The sequence below is a fragment of the Varanus komodoensis genome, unplaced genomic scaffold (assembly GCF_004798865.1).
Source record: "Varanus komodoensis strain SLA01 unplaced genomic scaffold, ASM479886v1 scaffold12, whole genome shotgun sequence".
Taxonomy (NCBI): domain Eukaryota; kingdom Metazoa; phylum Chordata; class Lepidosauria; order Squamata; family Varanidae; genus Varanus; species Varanus komodoensis.
In genome coordinates, this window is record NW_025335349.1 from 10,148,433 (window position 1) to 10,167,621 (window position 19,189).

The 19,189-nt window shown below is 42.3% G+C and overlaps 1 protein-coding gene across 1 annotated transcript in view; it reads left to right on the forward strand.

Moving 5' to 3' along the window:
- The first annotated feature begins 10,722 nt into the window (after window positions 1-10,722).
- Window positions 10,723-19,189, forward strand: part of SH3BGRL2 (SH3 domain binding glutamate rich protein like 2) — a 31,819-nt gene continuing 23,352 nt past the window's right edge. Inside the window, exon 1 of the mRNA XM_044421651.1 lies at window positions 10,723-11,034. Within this exon, the coding sequence (XP_044277586.1) occupies window positions 10,990-11,034 (45 nt within the window). The 5' untranslated portion in view covers window positions 10,723-10,989. The remainder of the gene's footprint in view (window positions 11,035-19,189) is intronic.

A 19,189-nucleotide genomic window follows, 5' to 3' on the forward strand; every position in this document is an offset into this window, starting at 1 on the left:
CAGCTGAGCTACTCAAAATCCTAAAAGACAATGCAGTAAAAGTGCTACACTCAATATGCCAGCAAATTTGGAAAACTCAGCAGTTGCCACAGGATTGGAAACTGTCAGTTTACATTCCAATTCCAAAGAAGGGCAATGCCAAAGAATGTTTGAACTACTGCACCATTACACTCATTTCACATGGTAGCAAAGTTATGCTCAAAATCCTACAAGCTAGGCTTCAGCAGTATGTGGACTGAGAACTACCAGAAGTATAGGAAGGGTTTCGAAGAGGCAGAGGAACTAGAGATCTAATTGCCAATATATGCTGGATCATGGAGAAAGCTAGGGAGTTCCAGAAAATCATCTGCTTCATTGACTATGCTAAAGCCTTTGTGTGGATCACAACAAATTTTGGCAAGTTGTGAGATGGGAGTACCAGACTATCTTATTTGTCTCCTGAGAAGCTGTATGCAGGTCAAGATACAACAATGAGAACTGGACATGGAAAAGACACTTGCTCCTTGGGAGGAAAGCTATGGCAAATCTAGACAGCATACTAAAAAGCAGAGACATCACCTTGCTGACAAAAGTATCTATAGTCAAGGCTATGCCAATGTATGGCTGTGAAAGCTGGACCATAAGGAAAGCTGTGCGCTGAAGAATTGAGGCCTTTGAATTGTGGTGCTGAAGAAGACTCCTGCAAGGCCCTTGGACTGCAAAGAGATCAAACTAGTCAGTCTTAGAGATCAACCCTGAGTGCTCTTTAGAAGGCCAGATACTGAAGATGAAACTCAAATACTTTGGCCACCTAATGAGAAGGAAGGACTTCCTGGAGAAAAACCTAATGCTGGGAACAACTGAGGGTAAAAGAAGAAGGGATGGCAGAGGATGAGGTGGCTAGATGGAGTCACTAAAGCAGTTGGTGTGAGCTCAAGTGGACTCCAGGGGATGGTGGAGGACAGGAAGACCTGGAGGAGTGTTGTCCATGGGGTCGTGATGGGTTGGGCGCGACTTCACGACTAGCAACCACAAATATACTGGGAGGATTCACAGGACACAACAAGCAATAGTTGGGGAGGGGAGTTTACATAAGTTGGCCTGTTGTGTCATCTAAAGCCCATCATGGTATTTCAGTGTGGTATGTTTGGTTTTGAGAAATGAGGAAAAGAAACTGGTCTGTTCTATGGTTTCTCAGTACCACAATTGTTTGTTGTGTTATCTGAACTGGAATGCACAATTTGTCATGGTACTAATGAGGCCAGAATCATAGGGCTGCTTAGGAAGAGTGGTCCATTGACACTCTTGCCAAGAGACAACCAGAGAACACAACTAAAAGATGTCATCTGGTGCAATGTTAGAGGCATCCCTACTCCTCCTGCTTTCTGGTCTAAAGATCTTTTGGGGACGGGGACACAATCAGCTGTTTGGCACTGGAAGAAGAGCAGCACTATTCAATCGATTCCCCTGCTGCCGCCACCACTTCTGCAAGAGCGGGAGCAGTGAGAATCCTCTGGGGAGCGGTGCCTGTTCATGGGCTGTGCACCTCCACAGAGTCCCCTGTTCTATCCCTCTCACTCACTAGCGGGAGGCTTCTCTCATGTGCAGATGAGCCAGTGGGAGGGGGAGGAATCCACTGGCCAGTGCTGCTCCATGGATTCTTTTCTGCCTTTTGCACAGAGTGGAACAAAACTCCTTGAATACGAATAGGCCAGTGTTTGTCAGGTAAGAAGCAGTTAGGCAGTGTGGTGGAAAAGAGCAGCACTGCTCAATGGATCTCCCTTTTCCCCTTCCGCATGTCCCAGAGCAAAGTCCCTTGTGCACATGAGCAAACCAGCAGCAATGGTGAGAAGCAGCTGGGTGAGGGCGATGCCCCCCCCCCCCCACCATCCGTCACTCTGGTTTGCCAAAGAGGTGTTCCCAAGCTGGGGCTATGGGGGCAGTGGGGAAATCTGCTGCGGCACACAGACTCCAAATAGGCGCTGCCACCCAGCTGCTTCCTGCCCTTGCTGCTCACACAACTGGGTGCCACCTCCCAGCAAATTTTTCCGTACTGCCGTTCATGGAGGCATGGCAGTGGGAAATAGGAGTAGAGCTGCTCCTCTCCCAGCATCAACCGGCTAATCACTCACTCCTGCCTCAAAGATCTTTAGAGCAGGAAGAGGGGACAATGCTGCTGCCACTGGTGCCAAACACCAGCAATTGCAGGTACTCTCTGCCTAGCTGCTTGGCAAGAGTGGTAATGGGCCGCTCTTGCCAAGGGGCTCTATGCGTCTGGCCTCACTACCATGATGAGTTGTATTTTCTGGTTTGGATGACATAACAAGCAATCATAGTACCAAGAAACCCCAGAAAAGACTGTTGATTCTTTTCTTGCTTTCTCAAAACCAAATGTACCGCACTGAAATCCAACATGTTACATGTTGAACAACATGGCACACCAACTGGGTAAAAAACACTTTCTTCTTGGGTTGTGTGAACTTCCTCCATGACTATCTGACATTAGCCTAGCAAACTTTGAATGTACACTTTAACATTAAGGAATTGAAGTATTTCTCTTTGGAAGTGATTGAATAGCACCTATGTACCAAATTCTGAGCAGATATACTAAAATGAATGAAACCAAATTATTGTGAAGGTTTTAATTTGCCTGTTAAACCTGCATATATCATCATCATCATCATCATCATCATCATCATCATCATCATCATCATCTGTATTTGATTTTTTAAAACCGTGCCTCCTGCTTTCTTTTCACATCAGTAATGTTAACACATGGTTCAAATGCTGCACAACATACTATCAGAACCAAATATAACCAAGTAATATGAGTATTTTTGCTTTCAGCCATAAAAATGGTTTTCTGGCTGATTTTCACAACCATTTAAATATCAATAGCTTTGCCATCTCAAACAATAAATAAAAGATGAGAACTGAAAGAACCCCACAATAAATACTTGCCTTAAATGTTAAAAAAATAAACAGCCTACATAGTATTGTCAAATGGAATTACACCTATTTAAACTTTAGATTCCAGCCAGTGCAGACTTTCCACTTTGAAAGTATCAGCAAATAACAAAAACAAGTCTGCCTGCTAAACTGCTTATGAAAATGGCTGTCAGCACTACCACATGAGCAAAACTGCAGGCAAATGTGATTGATTTAATCTTGGACAACAATTGGATCAATAGTTTTTAGCAAATAATGAAAAGCAGCAATTTATTGCTGCCAGCTTGCAGAAACCAAATGGAGCCATTCTTTTCTGGTTCCAAGTTGAAACAGTAAAATGCTTGCCCTCACTGCTAAAGAATCCCATTTGAACAATCACATGTTTTTCCAATCTTTTTTGTTCTTTTTTTAAAAAATCTCAGCCACAGGGGCAGGATGCTTTTTAATTCCCTTGTTAATAATTCCACTAATGGCAAGGCTCTCTCGCTTTCTCACGCTCTCTTTAGACTGATCAGATTATTTTAATAGGAAATCTTGAATATGTTCCTGGTGACTTACCAATTCCATTTATCCTAGCCATATAAACAGAAGTGAAGAATAAATAGCAAACAGAAAATTGTGAATTTGTTTTTGAACAAGTTGCTTTTTTACTTCTTTTTAACACCCCTTTCTTAACTATTCCTTTTATTCTATCTTCTGCTCCATTTTTCTTCTTTTATGTATTTTGCTTCACTTGTCTTGCTTTTGTGAATTTTCTTAACTGTGTTTTATATCATTTGGGCATCCCAGGGTTGGAGTTCTAAAAGAACAGGACACATAAGGGAAATTCTATAGTTATATGAAGATAGGCTGAAAGTGGTTAAGTTTGATACATTAGACACCAAATTTTAGGAATACTACACTCACCTGTTTTGCATATAACATTAATTCATGTTTTATTTAACACATGGTTTGTTGCCATACCTAGATTTTGTCTTATAGGCAATTCAACAAACTACTTTGTTTTCACAGTCTTTGAGTGGTTGCTATTATTATTTGCATTACATTTATACACTATTTGTCTTCCTCTTATGAGGAACCCAAGGAGGTTTATAAGGTTCTTCTCTCCATTTCTTCTTCATGACAACTCTCTGAGGTAGCAACAGCTGGAATTGCTGGGAAATAGGTACTTTTGGTGTTGAGAACTATAGATTCAAAGGCGCAGCTTCATTAATTTCTCAAACCCAACCTCTGCCCTAAGCTCATTCTGGTTGTTGGCAGGTTGTTGTTGCTACTATCTCATAGTGTCCTTTTGCTACAACTCCCATGGGAACCCTTCTGTGGTGCCCAGGACAGTTTCTCAGGTTGTCAAATGAGGCCATACCCAAAAAGGTCGCCTCCCCCGACCTCAAGCACTGGTCTGGTACTGCCCTTCATATGCTTTGCAAAAATGACAGTTTAGTACAGAGCTCTTTTCTCAGCTTTCAATATTCTGCTATATTTGCGCTTCTGAATGACTATTTCCTTCATTTCCCTCAATTCTCATGACCATGAAGATTATTTTTATTTTAGTTTTGTAACTGAGTTTGAGGCAATAAGGGGAATCCCGGTGGTGCTTCTTTCATTTAAAGGAATGACGTCCAAAATAAGTTATGTATTATGAATTGTCCTGCAGTTGTCTGCGAGACCTCTAAGTGGAGCTTCAACACTGACTCAGGCGATGACTATCAGGCTGTGAACTCGACTGCAGCAAAAACCTAACACAGAGTTAGTTCTGCTAGCTGTGGAGGCCAGGGATGGAGGGGATATTTGCTCCATCCAAATATTTGTATGAACTGACCAAAGCTGCAACTTCCGAACCTGTATATGAACCAAAACATACTTATGCTCCAAAATTCACACTTACTTTGTGACACAGTTTTTTCACTCAAAAACCACATACAAAAATGCATACATTTGGGGGAAAGGCACATAAAATGCTTATATAAGTTGAAGTTACATACAAAAATACACTTTACTAGAGGAAAAAATGCATGTACAAATGTGCACATGAAGAGTGCACAAAACATAGAATAGTATAGTTGGAAAGGGCCAGATAGCAATCGGCCTGCTGTGTGCAAGACACCCAGTTAAGCCATCCCTCTCAGATGGCTGTGCAGCTGCACCTTGAATGCCTCTGGTGTGAAAAAGCCCACAACCACCCTAGGTCATTGGTTCCATTGTTGTACTGCTCTAACAGTGAGAAAAAAATCCTGATATCTAGCTGGAAGCTGACTTCCTGTAACTGGAGCCCAAAATTCCTGTACTCTGGGATGACTGAGAAGAGTTCTTGTCCTTCCTCTTAGTGACAGCCTTTCAAGTACTTATAGAGTGCAATCATATCTCCCTTCAGTCTTTTCTTGAGGCTAAACATGCCCCGTTCTTTCAATTCCTCTTCATAGGGTTTTGTTTCCAGTCCCTGGATCATCCTTATTGCCCTCGTCTGAACCCTTTCCAGCTTGTCTGCATCTTTCTTAAACTGTGGTGCTTAAACTTTCTTAAACCACACAGTACTCCAGGTGAGGTCTGACTAATGCTGATTGGAGGGGAACTAGTACTTCACATGTTTTGGAAGTGATGCTTGTGTTAATACAGCCAAAATTAAGGTTTGCCCTTTTTGCAGCTTCATCACATTGTTGGCTCCTACTCAGCATGTAATCTACAACAATTCCAAGATCCTTCTCATTTGCAGTATTGTTGAGCCAAGTATTCCCCATTTTGTAGTGATGCATCTGGTTTCTTGTTCCTAAGTGGATCACGTGGCATTTGTCCCTATTGAATTTCATACTGTTGTTTTTAGCTCAGTGATCAAACCTATCAAGATTACCTTGAATGTTCTTTATGTTTTCCAAGGTATTATTTATTTTATTTATTACAAACATTTGTATCCCATCCTTCCGACAAGTATTAGATATCCCACCCAGTTTTGTCTCATCTGTAAATTTTATAATCATTCCCTGTACTTCTCATTCAAATCATTACTAAAAATAATGTGATACCCCACTTATTATCTCTCCTCAATTTGAGAAGCTGCTTTAGATTAGCACACTAAGTCTGATTCCGTAGCCAACTTTGATCCACCTGATAGTTGTTCCATCTAGCCCACTTTTCACTAGTTTGCTAATCAGAGTATCATGGGACATGTTGTTGAAAGCTTTAAAGCCAAGGTAGATTATGTCCACAGCATTCCCATAGTTCACTAGAAAGGTTACCCAATCAAAAAATTAAATCAGATTAGTCTGGCAGGATTTGTTCTTGAGAAATCCAAGTTGGCTTCTAGTAATCACTGCATTGTTTTCAAGGTGTTTGCAGACTGAGTGCTTTATAATCTGCTCAGGGAATTTTTGCAGGGATTGATGTCACACTGACTGGTCTGTAGTTCCTAGGTCCTTCCTTGTTTTCCTTTCTTGAAAATAGGAACAACATTAGCTCTTCTCCAGTCATTTGGCACTTCCCCTGTCCTCCATGATTTCTCAAAGATAATACACAGTGGTCTGAAAGTTTTTTCACCAGCTCCTTTAAGATGCTTAGGTGGAGTTCAACAGACCCTGAAGATTTGAACTCATTCAACCCAATTAGATTATCCTTGACCTTTTCCCTGTCAATCTGAAGCTTCCATCCTGCTCCTTCAGCTTGTACTTCTCCTTCATCAGGAAGGTTGTATTTTTCTTTTAGGAAAAGACTGAGACAAACTAGGAGTTGAGAACTTCTGCCTTTTCTTTGTCATCATGACAAACTGAGTTCAACTTGAAATGGACAGATTAGTCCAGCCTGGTGGGAGTTATTTCTTTCAAAAAAGTTCTTCATTTTCCTCTTTGACATGGTTAGATAAGCTAAGTTGGAAATTTTGTACACATTTATCTGAGAGCAAGTCCTATAGAATTTCCATCTGAGTAGAAATGCATAGATTGTGCTATAAGAATATTCCTTTGTTCATTAGCATCACCTGTACATTGCATTTATATCCCATCTTTTCTCCTCTTATGAGGAGACTAAGGCAGTTCGCATAGCTCCCTGTTATCCTCATTCCCGCAACCCTGTGAGGCAGGTTAGCCTGAGAGAGCGCTTCATGGATGAGTTGGGACTGAACCTGGATCTCCCAGGTCCAGTCTAGCATTCTAACCTCCCCACCACAGGCATTGACTTCATTAGTGATTTTGGCAGTTTGAATAAAGATGATGAATGGTTCTCTTATTAAGAAAAGAAATTGTCAGCTTTCCAATGTTGGGAAATACACAGAGTTCTCAAACTTTAACTTTTCATCAGCTGCTCATATTATATATTCATTTTTAGCTCTGCAATTATCAAAATGTGTCTAAACATTCTTGTGACTCATTCAATTCATGCTTTTTTAAAAAGTTCATTGGCATGCGTATCTACTGATATATTACTACAGATAACTGCAATTCATCCTTTTGATGTGTATGCAAATATGTGGTGGAACCACCATGGTCTTTTCAAGGGAAAAGAACATTTGGGGATTGCTGGCAGCCTCTCTCTCTCTCTCTCTCTCTCTCTCTCTCTCTCTCTCTCTCTCTCAACTGGCTAGCAAAGGGCAAGCTGGTGGGGATGAGAAAGGAACAAATATCACAGAATATATTATAGTGCTTAGGGGCTTGAGCTTGTTCTGATGACCTTTCATGGGTCCCTTACAACCTAGTGCCTAAGATTACAAACATACATCGTATTTAGGATCCCGGACAAAATAATACTTAACCTAGTACAATATCTCTTAAGACTCCAGAAAGACAGTTACCATCTGGTAGTGTTCCATTGAAGTGTTTCAGACAAGCTAGAATGACCCAAGGTGGCAAATTTAAGTGGTGGGAGATGACTCATTCCTTCTTCCCTCCCTTGATGTGTGAGGTTTCTGTGCACTTGGAAGTTAGTCTGTGAGCTGACTTTGCTCTTTGTAGAAAATTCTGTGGTACTATGGGTTCCCCTAGAAATTTGATGGGGAGCAGGAATTCTGTAGAGTGCTAATCCTGTGAAACCACAGGATTGGATTATACATTTTATTTTTTACAGAAATGCCATTAGTCTCCAGTGACTTCCTTCTAAGGCAACTGAACCTTGAGCATGAGAATGCCTGGAAATTTTCTCTGTTCACAAGTGAGGCGTATGCACATAACAATATAGCTGCTCTCGCATGTTAGATAAGACCAATGGCAAGTCTTCTGACTAGATGATTGTTACTGGAGTGGTAAATTCTGTGGAGTCTTACTGTGGAAGTGCATATATTATATTTCTATGGCAGATGATTTTTGAAGTAAAAAAGAAAACAGTGGAATCTGTCACTTTTTCAAGGAGAAAATCTAGATCCACTGTTCTGTATAATAATTTTGTGTCATACCCCTACAACTATCAAAATGGTTGCTAACATACAGAATACTGAAACAGAGTTGTACATTTTGAAGTTTGAAAGTAATCTCAGTACATAACTGGTTTAAATTTCTAATCCAGTACATCAGACTCTATGGTATTTCAAGTCAATTGCTTTCTGAATAAAGAACTAGAGACTTTTAAGGAAGGTGGGGAAAGGATTTCCTGCTTGATGTAGGAAATCCAGAGCTACTATACCCCTCCAGAAGATGCCTGTCTGCCTTCTGTGTAGACATATATTCAATGGCTGATGCTTATGGTTCAGTCATGACAGGGACTGCAGAAAGATGCATAAAATGGGAGGATCAGACTTCCATTTTGTGGCCAAAAAAATGACTTCATAGTGGATTAAGGAGATGTGTTCCCAGGTTTAAAAAAGTGCAAGAAAGCAATCTAACATATTTCTTTCCTCCAGGCTTTGATAACAAGGAACATCCACAAATCAGACAGTGTTTAAAGGAAAAAAGTTAAAATAAAGCAAGTACTGGAGTTGGAGATAGATCACACAAAACAAACTCTTTCTGATGACAAAAGGAAGGCAGGGAGAGACAACTTATATTAATGAATATAAAAGTGAGGATTTTCATTAACATGGTATAATTGTAATTACTTTGGTTCCTTACAAAGCTTTCTGAATGATTTTGCATATTTCAGACACTTATCCCAATCTGATGTCCTCCACATGTGCTGGACTCCAACTCTCATTATCCCCAGCCACCATGAGTTGCCATGCTCTCTGCAAGTGATGGGAGCTGCAATCCAACATCTGGAAGGTACCAGATTGACAGTGGCTAACTTACCTGTGTTTCTGGGTAACTGTGTCCATCAAACTGCTAAATTTATGGCTGTATTTTTTGTCAAACCTGCAACCTTTCTTCTTTGCTCACCCAGCCTGTTTGCAGTCTGCATGCAATCCACTGGGTTTTGCCCACATGCTTATTGGTGTTGACTCTCAGCATTGACAAAATCCATAGCATATTTGTATAAAACGGTATGTCTGTTGATCTTTAAGAACACTGCTTATCCTGGGTAATGGAAGGGAAAGACACATGCAGGGCCGTCTTAACAGCATTATGGGCCACGGGCAAAGCAGTGTACTGGGGCCACTACGACAACTACAACTACTGTTAAATTTGGAAGTTTTCCAATTTTCCAAGGGTGAACATACACAGATTAGTATGGGGCCCACGGGCAAGTGCCCATCAGGCCCATGCGTTAAGACAGCCCTGGACACATGGCTCTGTACATGCTGTTCGGCATTCCACAAAATTGTTCTCTGTTCTCCCTACTGTGACTCACTGATAAGTCCCATGTTGAATTCATTTGGACTGATAACTATGGTTTGGAACTACCCTCACCCCGTTTTTTGGCTGTATTTATTCTTATTTCCTTCCCGGGCTGAATTTTAAAATATTGTTTACATTCATTTTGCTATGTTTCTTGCATTGTTCTGTGTATTTTTTTTCTTGAAGAAAAGTTGTTTAGATGGATAGAGAAATCAGTCAAATAACCCACTTGATGTACCAATAGTGCTCTATGAATAAATATATAAATAAATATTTCTGCACAAAAAACCCGAGAATACAGCAGAATATAATGTGACTTACCTTGGAGTAGGTATGCATAGGTTTGTACTAAAAAGGAATGATTATTGATGGTGGAATGTGGTGGTTAGGGACTTGGACTGAGGACCTGGGAGTTATGGGTTCCACTTCACTTACTCTCACCCTAGCCTACTTCACAGGATTATTGTTGTGGAATGGTTAAAATGGAGCCATGTAAGCTGCCTTGAGTTCCTCACTAGAGGACAAAAGCTGGTAGAAGTACAATGTAATAATAACACATCGGAAGTTAATATCTGACCAGTTTCCAGGTACATATTTTGAGATCAACAATTTTTATAATCTTATATATGAACAGTTAAATTGAAAACACGGTAAAAGGGAATAACATGGGAATTCTTAGATGCAAGGAGACGTCTTATACGTTATATAACGTGAGAAATCGTATATGCAAGGACGGTCCCTATTGGTATAAAATAGGTTACCGCTACAGACTAACAGGGCTACCCTTTTAGTGGAAATGGTTTATGCCGCCTTTGTTTCCTTGTTCGATCCTTTGTAATCCTTTGATAGTCTCTTTGGAAAGAAATGGCAGTCTAGTGGATGTACACATATGCATATGTTCGTTCTCTTTTAAATGTGACAAATGCGCGTCTGCGTATACATAACAGGACTGGAGCAAGGGAAGATTCTTGCCGTTCCATTCAATGACAGGACCTGCGTGGGACTTCATTTCCCAGACATCTCTGCTCACACTTTAACCCTCACCCTCCCTTCCCCTTGCTTTTATCTTCTGGCTCCTGCCACTCGCTACAGCTAGATCCCCGCTTATCGGTGCGCGCTGCCGGCTTGCTTGGCCGCAGCCGCGTCCTCGGGAAGGAACCCTGGAGTGTGTGTGAGAAAGAGCGAGCGAGCGAGAGAAGCCAAAGGCAGGTTGCTGCGGGTTTCGCTTAAGCTGCGTCCGGAAGCGCCCTCCAGTTGCGAAGCCCTCACCTTTGCATCCAAGCCGCAGGAGCGCAAGGTCCGTTGGCGCTTCTCCGCCTGGCCGAGAGAGCCGCTGCAAGGCGGATGTAGTGAGGGACGAGCGAAGGAAGGGAAGATGGTCATTCGAGTCTTCGTCGCCTCGTCCTCTGGTTCCGTAGCGGTGAGTGGGAAAGAGGGGAAGCGAGAGGGAGGCAGAGAGGGGAGCGCGCAAGTCCGGCGACTGGGAGTCGAGGCGAATGGATACCTGAGCCGGCGGCAGCGATCCTGTGCACACTTCCCTGGGGAACACGGTGGGGCTGCCTCCTGAGGAAGCATGCATAGGGGAGCGCCTTTGGGTCAGCTAAAAGCCCAAACACGAGAAACCTGACTGGACCTGCCTCGCCTTTCGCCTTGGGCGGGAGAGGAGAGGAGAGGAAAAATCATCATAACTGAGCGCAACGGATTGCCCACCCAGAGCGGGAAATGCAGCAACTGGAGCAGAAGAGCTTTTAGGAAGTTCGGATGCAATAGCATCAACAGCTTGCCTCGGCGTGGTCCGAGAGGGGGCTCACGGTGGTCCTCGCCGTGCTGTCACCTCCATGCGTAAACTCTTGGCTTGGGCGGTCACCTCCTCTCCTGTTGTTGTGTTGCAGCTCCCAGTGGAGGTGCCACCAGTGCAGTGGCTTGGAGGTCTCTGCCTTTCTTGCACGCATCCTGATCGCTCAAAACGGGGGAGCTTCGTGAATATACGGCTGCTTTACAAAACAAGGCTGAGAAGTGCATTTAGAGTATAATGGGTCTTCTGAAGCCACACGTAGGAATTAATAATGCTCTATTTCCTTAAAAATAATTGGGCTTCCATATGCTCAAATGGCTTGGGGGGAGCTCTTGGTCGTGCTTAAATGATCACACATAGAGGCAGCAGACCTGTGTGCACTGACTTGGCTCTATATCGAATTATTCATTGTGATGAGCTTCTGTGTCATCATATACAGAACTGAGATGCACTTCAAAGCAAATTTGATCAAAGGTTTAGCATTAGACCATATGAGATGTGAATCTGTGGAAAAGGGGGGAAAATCTGCAGAGAAGAATCAGGCTAAATCAGACTTAGTGCACACTAAGTATAATTGAATCCAACCTTTGTAGATCTTCAGATAAAAACTTGTTATAAAAACTCAGTCCCTTAGCACCTTAAAAATATACATGTGTAATTCAAAGAAGAAAGGCAAAGGTTGACAATGTGAGACTTTATGATCATAACAGTATCCATAGCGTTAGGTTAGGTTTAATTTATAATACTGGAAATCGATAAATAAATGTGCTGCTTTTATTGACACTATTTACTGATTAAGAAAGTATAAGTGAAGGATTACTTATGAGTTCTTTTCTGGTTAACCAGTTGCATTTAGAATAAAACCAAGTAACATTTTATATTGCCAAAACCTCTTTGAACTATTGAAAGAAATGGAAGCTAACTTGCAGTATAATAAACAAAATCTACCACTCATATGGAAGGAAAGACCAGGCAAAATATTTTAATTCCAATTATCCTAATTTGCCATGTTTACCATACCAATCTTATATACTGCCTGAAGTTCTCTTTATAACAATCCATATTGTAAAAGAGTAATAATTAAAAGAGCTTCCAATAATAAAACAATATCCTGTTAACTTCCACTCTGATGCAGCTTGCTGTCCTATGCATATGTCCTGGGGAACAAATGCCAGTTAAGAAACCAGAAGTTTCCCTGATAGCTATGAATAACTACAGTTTCAGTAATTGAGTACAATGCACATTATCCTAAAATAGTGCTAAATACTCTTTTAATTGATTGGCATTCTTGCAAGAGGATGGCATTTATTTTCTACTTTAAAAGCTCTAGGACAGCCTTCCCCAACCTGGTGACTTTTAGATGTTTTGGATTGCAACTCCCATCAGCCCTAGCCAGCATGGCCAATGGTCTGACATGCTGGGAACTGCATTCCAAAAGGGTGCCCTGTGCGGGGAGGCTGCTCTACAGCAAACACACTGGCACACTGAAAAGTATAAATTAAAAGTGGAGTCTGCAACAAAATGCTGCAGGGTGGAGCTTTTCCTGTTCATGATTCCAGCAGCTTCATTCCCCCTGCTTGTCTCTCCCACGCACAGTTTTGCACTTTAACCTCACCTACAGGCAGGCAGCATTTGATAGGCACTAGACCTCCTTATTTCTCATTGTGTGGTTTTGATTATTTTTCCCCAACTGGTTTATTTATAGAGATTTTTCTACTTCACCATACTTGGCAGTGACCCAAGGCCACTGACACCTCTCCTATATGTATGGGTGGTGCAGTTTTGGGTAGATAAGCACCGGCCAGTCAGAGAATTAAGATGTTGTCCCAGTCTTGTAAAACTAGCAATATCAGTGTGGCGTAGTGGTTAAGAGCATGGGACTGGGACTCAGGCGGTCTGGGTTCTAGTCCCCGCTCGGCCATGGAGCCAACTGGGTGACTTTGGGCCAGTCACAGACTCTCAGTCCAAGCTACCTCACAGGGTTGTTGTTGTGGGGATAAGATGGAGGAGGAGATGTAAGCTGCCCTGAGCCCTTTGTAGGAAAAAGGCAGGATATAAATCGAAAAATAAAAAAATAAATAAATATCAGAAGTCAGTTTTAGGGAGTTTTTTCCCATCAGGTAGGACATATATATTTCTTCAAACTTGGTGCTAGTAATTAACATTTCCTATAGCTTCCCCTTGATTCAACTCATTTAGCATATAACCCGAGAGCTTTCTCTGTATCTGCTTGAACTGCTCATTCTTATTTATGTACAGATATCAATATTACATTGCATTTATATACTGCCTTTTTTCAAGAAGCTAAGGCAGCTTACATAACTCCATTTTATCCTCACAACAACCCTGTGAGGTGGGCTAGGTGAAGAGTCTGTGACTGGCCCACTACTTCTGTATTTAAATTCAGACTACATGTACTCCAAATGAGAGTGACTGGAGGGTTTCTCAGCTACTGTTCATGTTTCCGTAATGCTGGTACTGGACTTTGTACTCTTTTCAAACAGCCCTCATACCTCTGTGGGACCTTCCCACTGGAAGAGTTGCTAGAATACCTTGAACTGTGTCATATTTGTTTGAGGTTCATTTGTGCAATGAAAACTGAAGCCTTGGATACACTTGGCAGGAAGCATACGCAGTATTTGGTAGCTGTGTACTAATGGCCAATAACAACTAATTATCCATTTCAGGAGCCTGCTTAGTAAATATAGAATCTTTTTTGGAACTTGGGTAATGCGCAGTCCTTGAACACTCATAATAGAAGGCTTCCCTCCCATAATAATTGTCAGTCCACTCTTGGCAGCTGGTTTCTAGTGCAGTAATGGCACACCAGAACATTTTGTCTTTGTCACATGCTGAAAAACAACAGTTAAAAAAATAAGAAAGAGGAGCTGCTCTGTGTGCATCTGTCCTTGAGAACTGGTAACTGCGGGTGACAGATAGGTGTTTTTTGCTGTATCCTATCCTATTTCAAGCATTTATTTGTTGCTGTATAGCTCATAGCTCCTGCATAGGAATAAAATCCATTGAATTCAATGGGTCCTGCCTCTGACTAGACATGAATTGTCTTCCCCTGTTCATCTGTGATCCTTTATAGATTTCGACAAGTAAATTCCATTGACATTGATGGGGCTTGGTGTTCTATTTTCATGCCTGCGTCTGAACCCTGGAAGTCCTCTATGACACGCATGCATTGTTGAGCACGTGAGCTTTCTTATCCACTGACCTGGAGAGGGTAGGTCTGTAACTGTTAATGCGGAGTGAGTACAGTCAAGTTTCTGGATAGGTAACATGTCACAGGACAGGCTCAACCTGGTATTGTCTTCACCTATGGAAAATCAGGTTGTTTTTAAAATCTGCAACACAAACCTGTCCAAGCCAAGTTCACCATAATACCTTGTGGTTCATCCCTGGTGTGTGGGAATTACCTGAGCTTGTGACCGAGGGGAGTTGGGAAAACAAACATTGCTATCAAAGGCAGGAGCCCTGGCTCTAACTGGAGCCTGAGTTCACATGAAACATCATTGCGTTTCTGTTTGAACAGTGCAAATTCCAAACTCCACGTTATGCTCATTGTGTACTGGGCAGTGATGTCTTGTCCTTTCTACATATGCATGCAGCCCTGATTGGGACCACTGTACTTGTGGGAGGGAAGGATTAAATCTTCACCACACTACTCATGGGCTTAACAAAAGAAAATAATAGTTGTCGTTATTGTTAATGGAAACTTCCCTGCCCTCCACGCACAGAGGGATTTGGGGGGAGGAAATGGTAGAAAAGCAAGGTTTACCATTCCCTTCCCAGGTTCAGCTGACTAATGTTGTCAGTGTAGCATGTAGTTTAACTCCAAGTCAATTCAGCCTTCGCTTCTGCATAGCGTTGAATGGAAGATCTGGCCTGGGAGAAGGTTCCAAGGGGCGATTAAGCAGATTGTGATTTATTGCATCTTGCATACAGACCTTATGACTGGGAATCCAAACTAGCCTCATTTCTGACCTGCAATATTAGGGGCAGACAGAGTACATTGAAGGACTACTGCAAGCTGCTATTGGAATAGCAGACTGACCTGTGATAGGGGCATTATGGCTACCGCAGCTCAACGTGACATGTGAAGATAAAAGGATTCTGGTCCTCTCTTAGTTTTAGCTTATGTGGCAATAAGGGTCTGACACTGCCTGACACCACTGCAGGGTTGTTGTAAATCATTTGGAGTCTAGCATGCAATACTGAGTGTGAATTACACGGGAGAAATGACGTAAGCCATTCTGCCCTGGCTTCCTTCAACAGCCAACTTTTATTTGGAATTTAGATTTGTTTAAAAGTGTGATTCACACTACATCAGATCGGAACTAGAACGAACAGAAATCTTTCTTTTTAATTAACTGCTTTGGTTTTCTTTCAGGGACGGTGCCCAGTCTCAGGTATAGGAAAATTTTGGGATTTCTCAATTAATTTCTATGTGTATTTTTCACATAGCTTTTTTTCCCTAATGCCTATTAATTGTGAAACAGGAAATGACCATTTTCAGGCATTTGATCAGTTTCCATGATATGTGTTACGTGCTGTCAAGTTGGTTCCAACTTATGGTGACCCTGTGAATGGAAGCCCTCCGAAATGGCCTGTCCCTGTCAGCTCCACTCAGCTCTTCCAAGTTCAAGGCTGTGGCTTCCTTTATGGATTCACTCCATTTCACACTCGGTCTTCCCTTTCATCTTCTTCCTTCAACCTTCCCGAACATGATGTTCTTTCCAGTGAATCTTGACTTTGCATGACGTGTCCAAAGTATGACAGCTTCAGATCTGTCATGTTTGCTTCTAGGCAAAGCTCTGGCTTGCTTTGATGTAGGACCCACTTGTTTGTCTTTCTGCTGGTCCAGGGTATTCACAAAGCTCTCCTCCAGCACCATGTTTTGAATGCATCCATTTTCTTCTTGACAGCTTTCTTCACTGTGCAGCTTTCATGCCCAAGATTGTGATTGGGAATACAATTGTTTGAATGATCTTCACCTTCTTCTCCAGTAAATCTGTACACTTGATGAACTTTTTTAGTCTTTCATTGCTGCCCTTCCAAGTCTCACTGTACATGATACAGCTGGGTTATCATGGCTTAGTTAACCTATGATAAACTGTGGTTCAGCCACTGCCAGGCATGGGCTATGCAAACTTAACCATCATGCTTACAATAACCCTGCTACTAATTGAGGGTTATGCAAAGGTTAATCCTTGAATAATTCATGATGGCTAGGTCTGCATGGCATAACACAACCCCTGATTGTCTTGATCAGGATTTGACTATTCAAAATGGCAACCAAACTTATTAAACATTGGGAGGATGCTAGTTGTCTGCTCTTCTTCTAGTGTGTAGTTAGTACTCTTTTAGTATACAGTGGGCAATCATGCTGTTCTATAATGCAATGGTGGGGTAGTTTGCTCCTCTATCATGTTACTTTCAAATCCACAGGAGAACATAAGAAAAGCCATGCTGGATCAGAATAAAGATTCATGTAGTCCAGGATTCTGTACACACAGTGGCCAACCAGCTGCCCACAGGAAACCCATAAGCAGGACAGGAGTGCCACACACCCATGTTCCTTACATCCATGTTCCTTACTAGCAGGTGTATGTAGGCATAGTGCCACTGATACTGGAGGTGGCATCTAGCCATCAGGACTAGTAGCCATTGATAGCCTCCTCCATGAATTTGTACCATTCCCTTTCAGAGCCAAACTGGTTGGCCATGTGCTCTGTGAGAACAGAAGTTGGCACCCTCCGTTCCTTTGTGGACTTTTCAGAATGTTCTGCCACTGACAGTGATTAATAAAAGCAGCAGCAGCAGTTTCAACAGTTCTCTGTAATGAGAGCAAGGCAATTACAATGAGATTTGTATGCCAGATGTTGGCACTCAGGGAGTACTGAGTCTGAGGTAAAGTCCCTGCCTCTTCTTCATTGCATCATCTTTGGAGCATGAAAAGAATGGGGGCTACTCCCAGAACCTTGTTGCCCCTCTGGCTTTGCATCCTCCCTTCTGGCTGCTGCTGTTATGGTCACATGGACCACCTGAAACAGAATGATTTATTCCTCATCATTAGGAAATGATATTGGTGGACAAGCGATATTTATGGGCAGATCAGATGAAGACAGCTGGGAACAAGTTATCCACATGACACTTCATGATCTTGAGTCACTCATTCCAGCTGTCATACTGCTCTGGCTCAGGCATGGGTGTCCTGGCAGAATGTTGGAGGCCTCAGCCTGGGATTCCACCTAGGACTTACTTCTTTTAATGCTAAGCCTCTGGTTTTTCAGTGGAGCTCTTTGATCCTAAGCAATAGGGTTGGATGCCCTGCCATGCATTTGTGGGATGGGGGCGGGGGGGGGGATGCAGGAAGAGCATGGCATCTTCCGGGAAGCTATGAGAGCACCATCTTGAATCTTTCTCTTGTGACTTTGTGACAAGTGACTCAAGCTTTAAAGAGCAAGAGCTCTCAGTTCCAGTCCTCTGGACTTTCCCTCTTTCCATCTAAACTTGTTGCCGGCAGGACATCTTTCAAGAAAAGCTGTGCCAGATATTTTGGCACAACTTCTGTCACCCCTTGCCTGTATAACCAAGCCTGTAGACTCATAGGAATGGTAGGCCCAAATCTCTGGAAGGCCACAAGTTGCTGGGATAGAGGTACTGTTCCCAAAGTGGGACATGAGCTATTCTGCTTTGAACCCTCTGGCTTCTCCTTCGAGGCCTCCAACTGTTGTTGGGGCTTGAAAAAGGCATTTTGTTACATGTGTTTTATGGGTTGGCTTTTGTCTCACTTTGCTGCCTGGTAGACATGCCTAAAGTGGATGCTGCACTGATTGGTGGTGGTGATGTTTGCTTGTCCATCAGTGTGCCTAAGGGCACAATCCTATGCAAGTTTAGAAAGAAGAAACACCTACAACTTTAACCATTCCCCAGCCAGCCAGGAATAGAGTGACTTCTCTCTGTCTAAATATGCATCCAATTGCATCCTAGATAGATTTTTTGCTTCAGCAGCTCTTGTGAATGCTTAGAATCACAACTGGTTGGTCTTGTGTAGCAGCTTCCTGACAGAGGAGGTCCATAGGATTAACTTGTCATAGTAGTAACTTGACAAGTAACTTGTCATTACTATTCTATTTTTTTAAAAGAATAGTAATAGGAAACTCTTACAGTCACACCAATCCAAGAAGTCAATGCAAGGCAAACAGTCACGGAGAAAACAAATGCAATATATAACCGATGGAAAGGTGCCCTTCAGCAATGCCTAACGGGGAAAATGGGAGAAGCTCCTGTGATCATCCTGGTTTGTGAATAAGCTTTGCAACATGTCTCTGCTTTAACCCATGAAATGTTAAATGGTTATTCATGTTGTTGTATCGGGACTCTAGTTCCCACTCAGCCATGAAGCTCACTAGGTGCCTTTGGGCTAGGCAGGAACTCTCAGCCCAACCCACTACATGGGATGGTTGTGAGGATAAAATAGAATGGAGGAAGATTATGTAAGATGCCTTTGGTTCCTTGCAAGAGGTAAAAGGTAGTATATAACTGTAATAAATATTACACTGGTTTTATTTTGTGTGTGCATGGCAGGGGGCTTTACAGCTGCTCTTTACTAAGGGCTTAATCACTTTTCAAAACAAATTCATATTCTGCTGGCTTTATTTTTTTCATAGCAGCATTTTGCCAGTACCTTAATCAGAAGATTTCTCATGCTGCCATACTTTCCACCACCACATAAAGATACTTTTTAAAGCTTAATGTCAGATTTGAT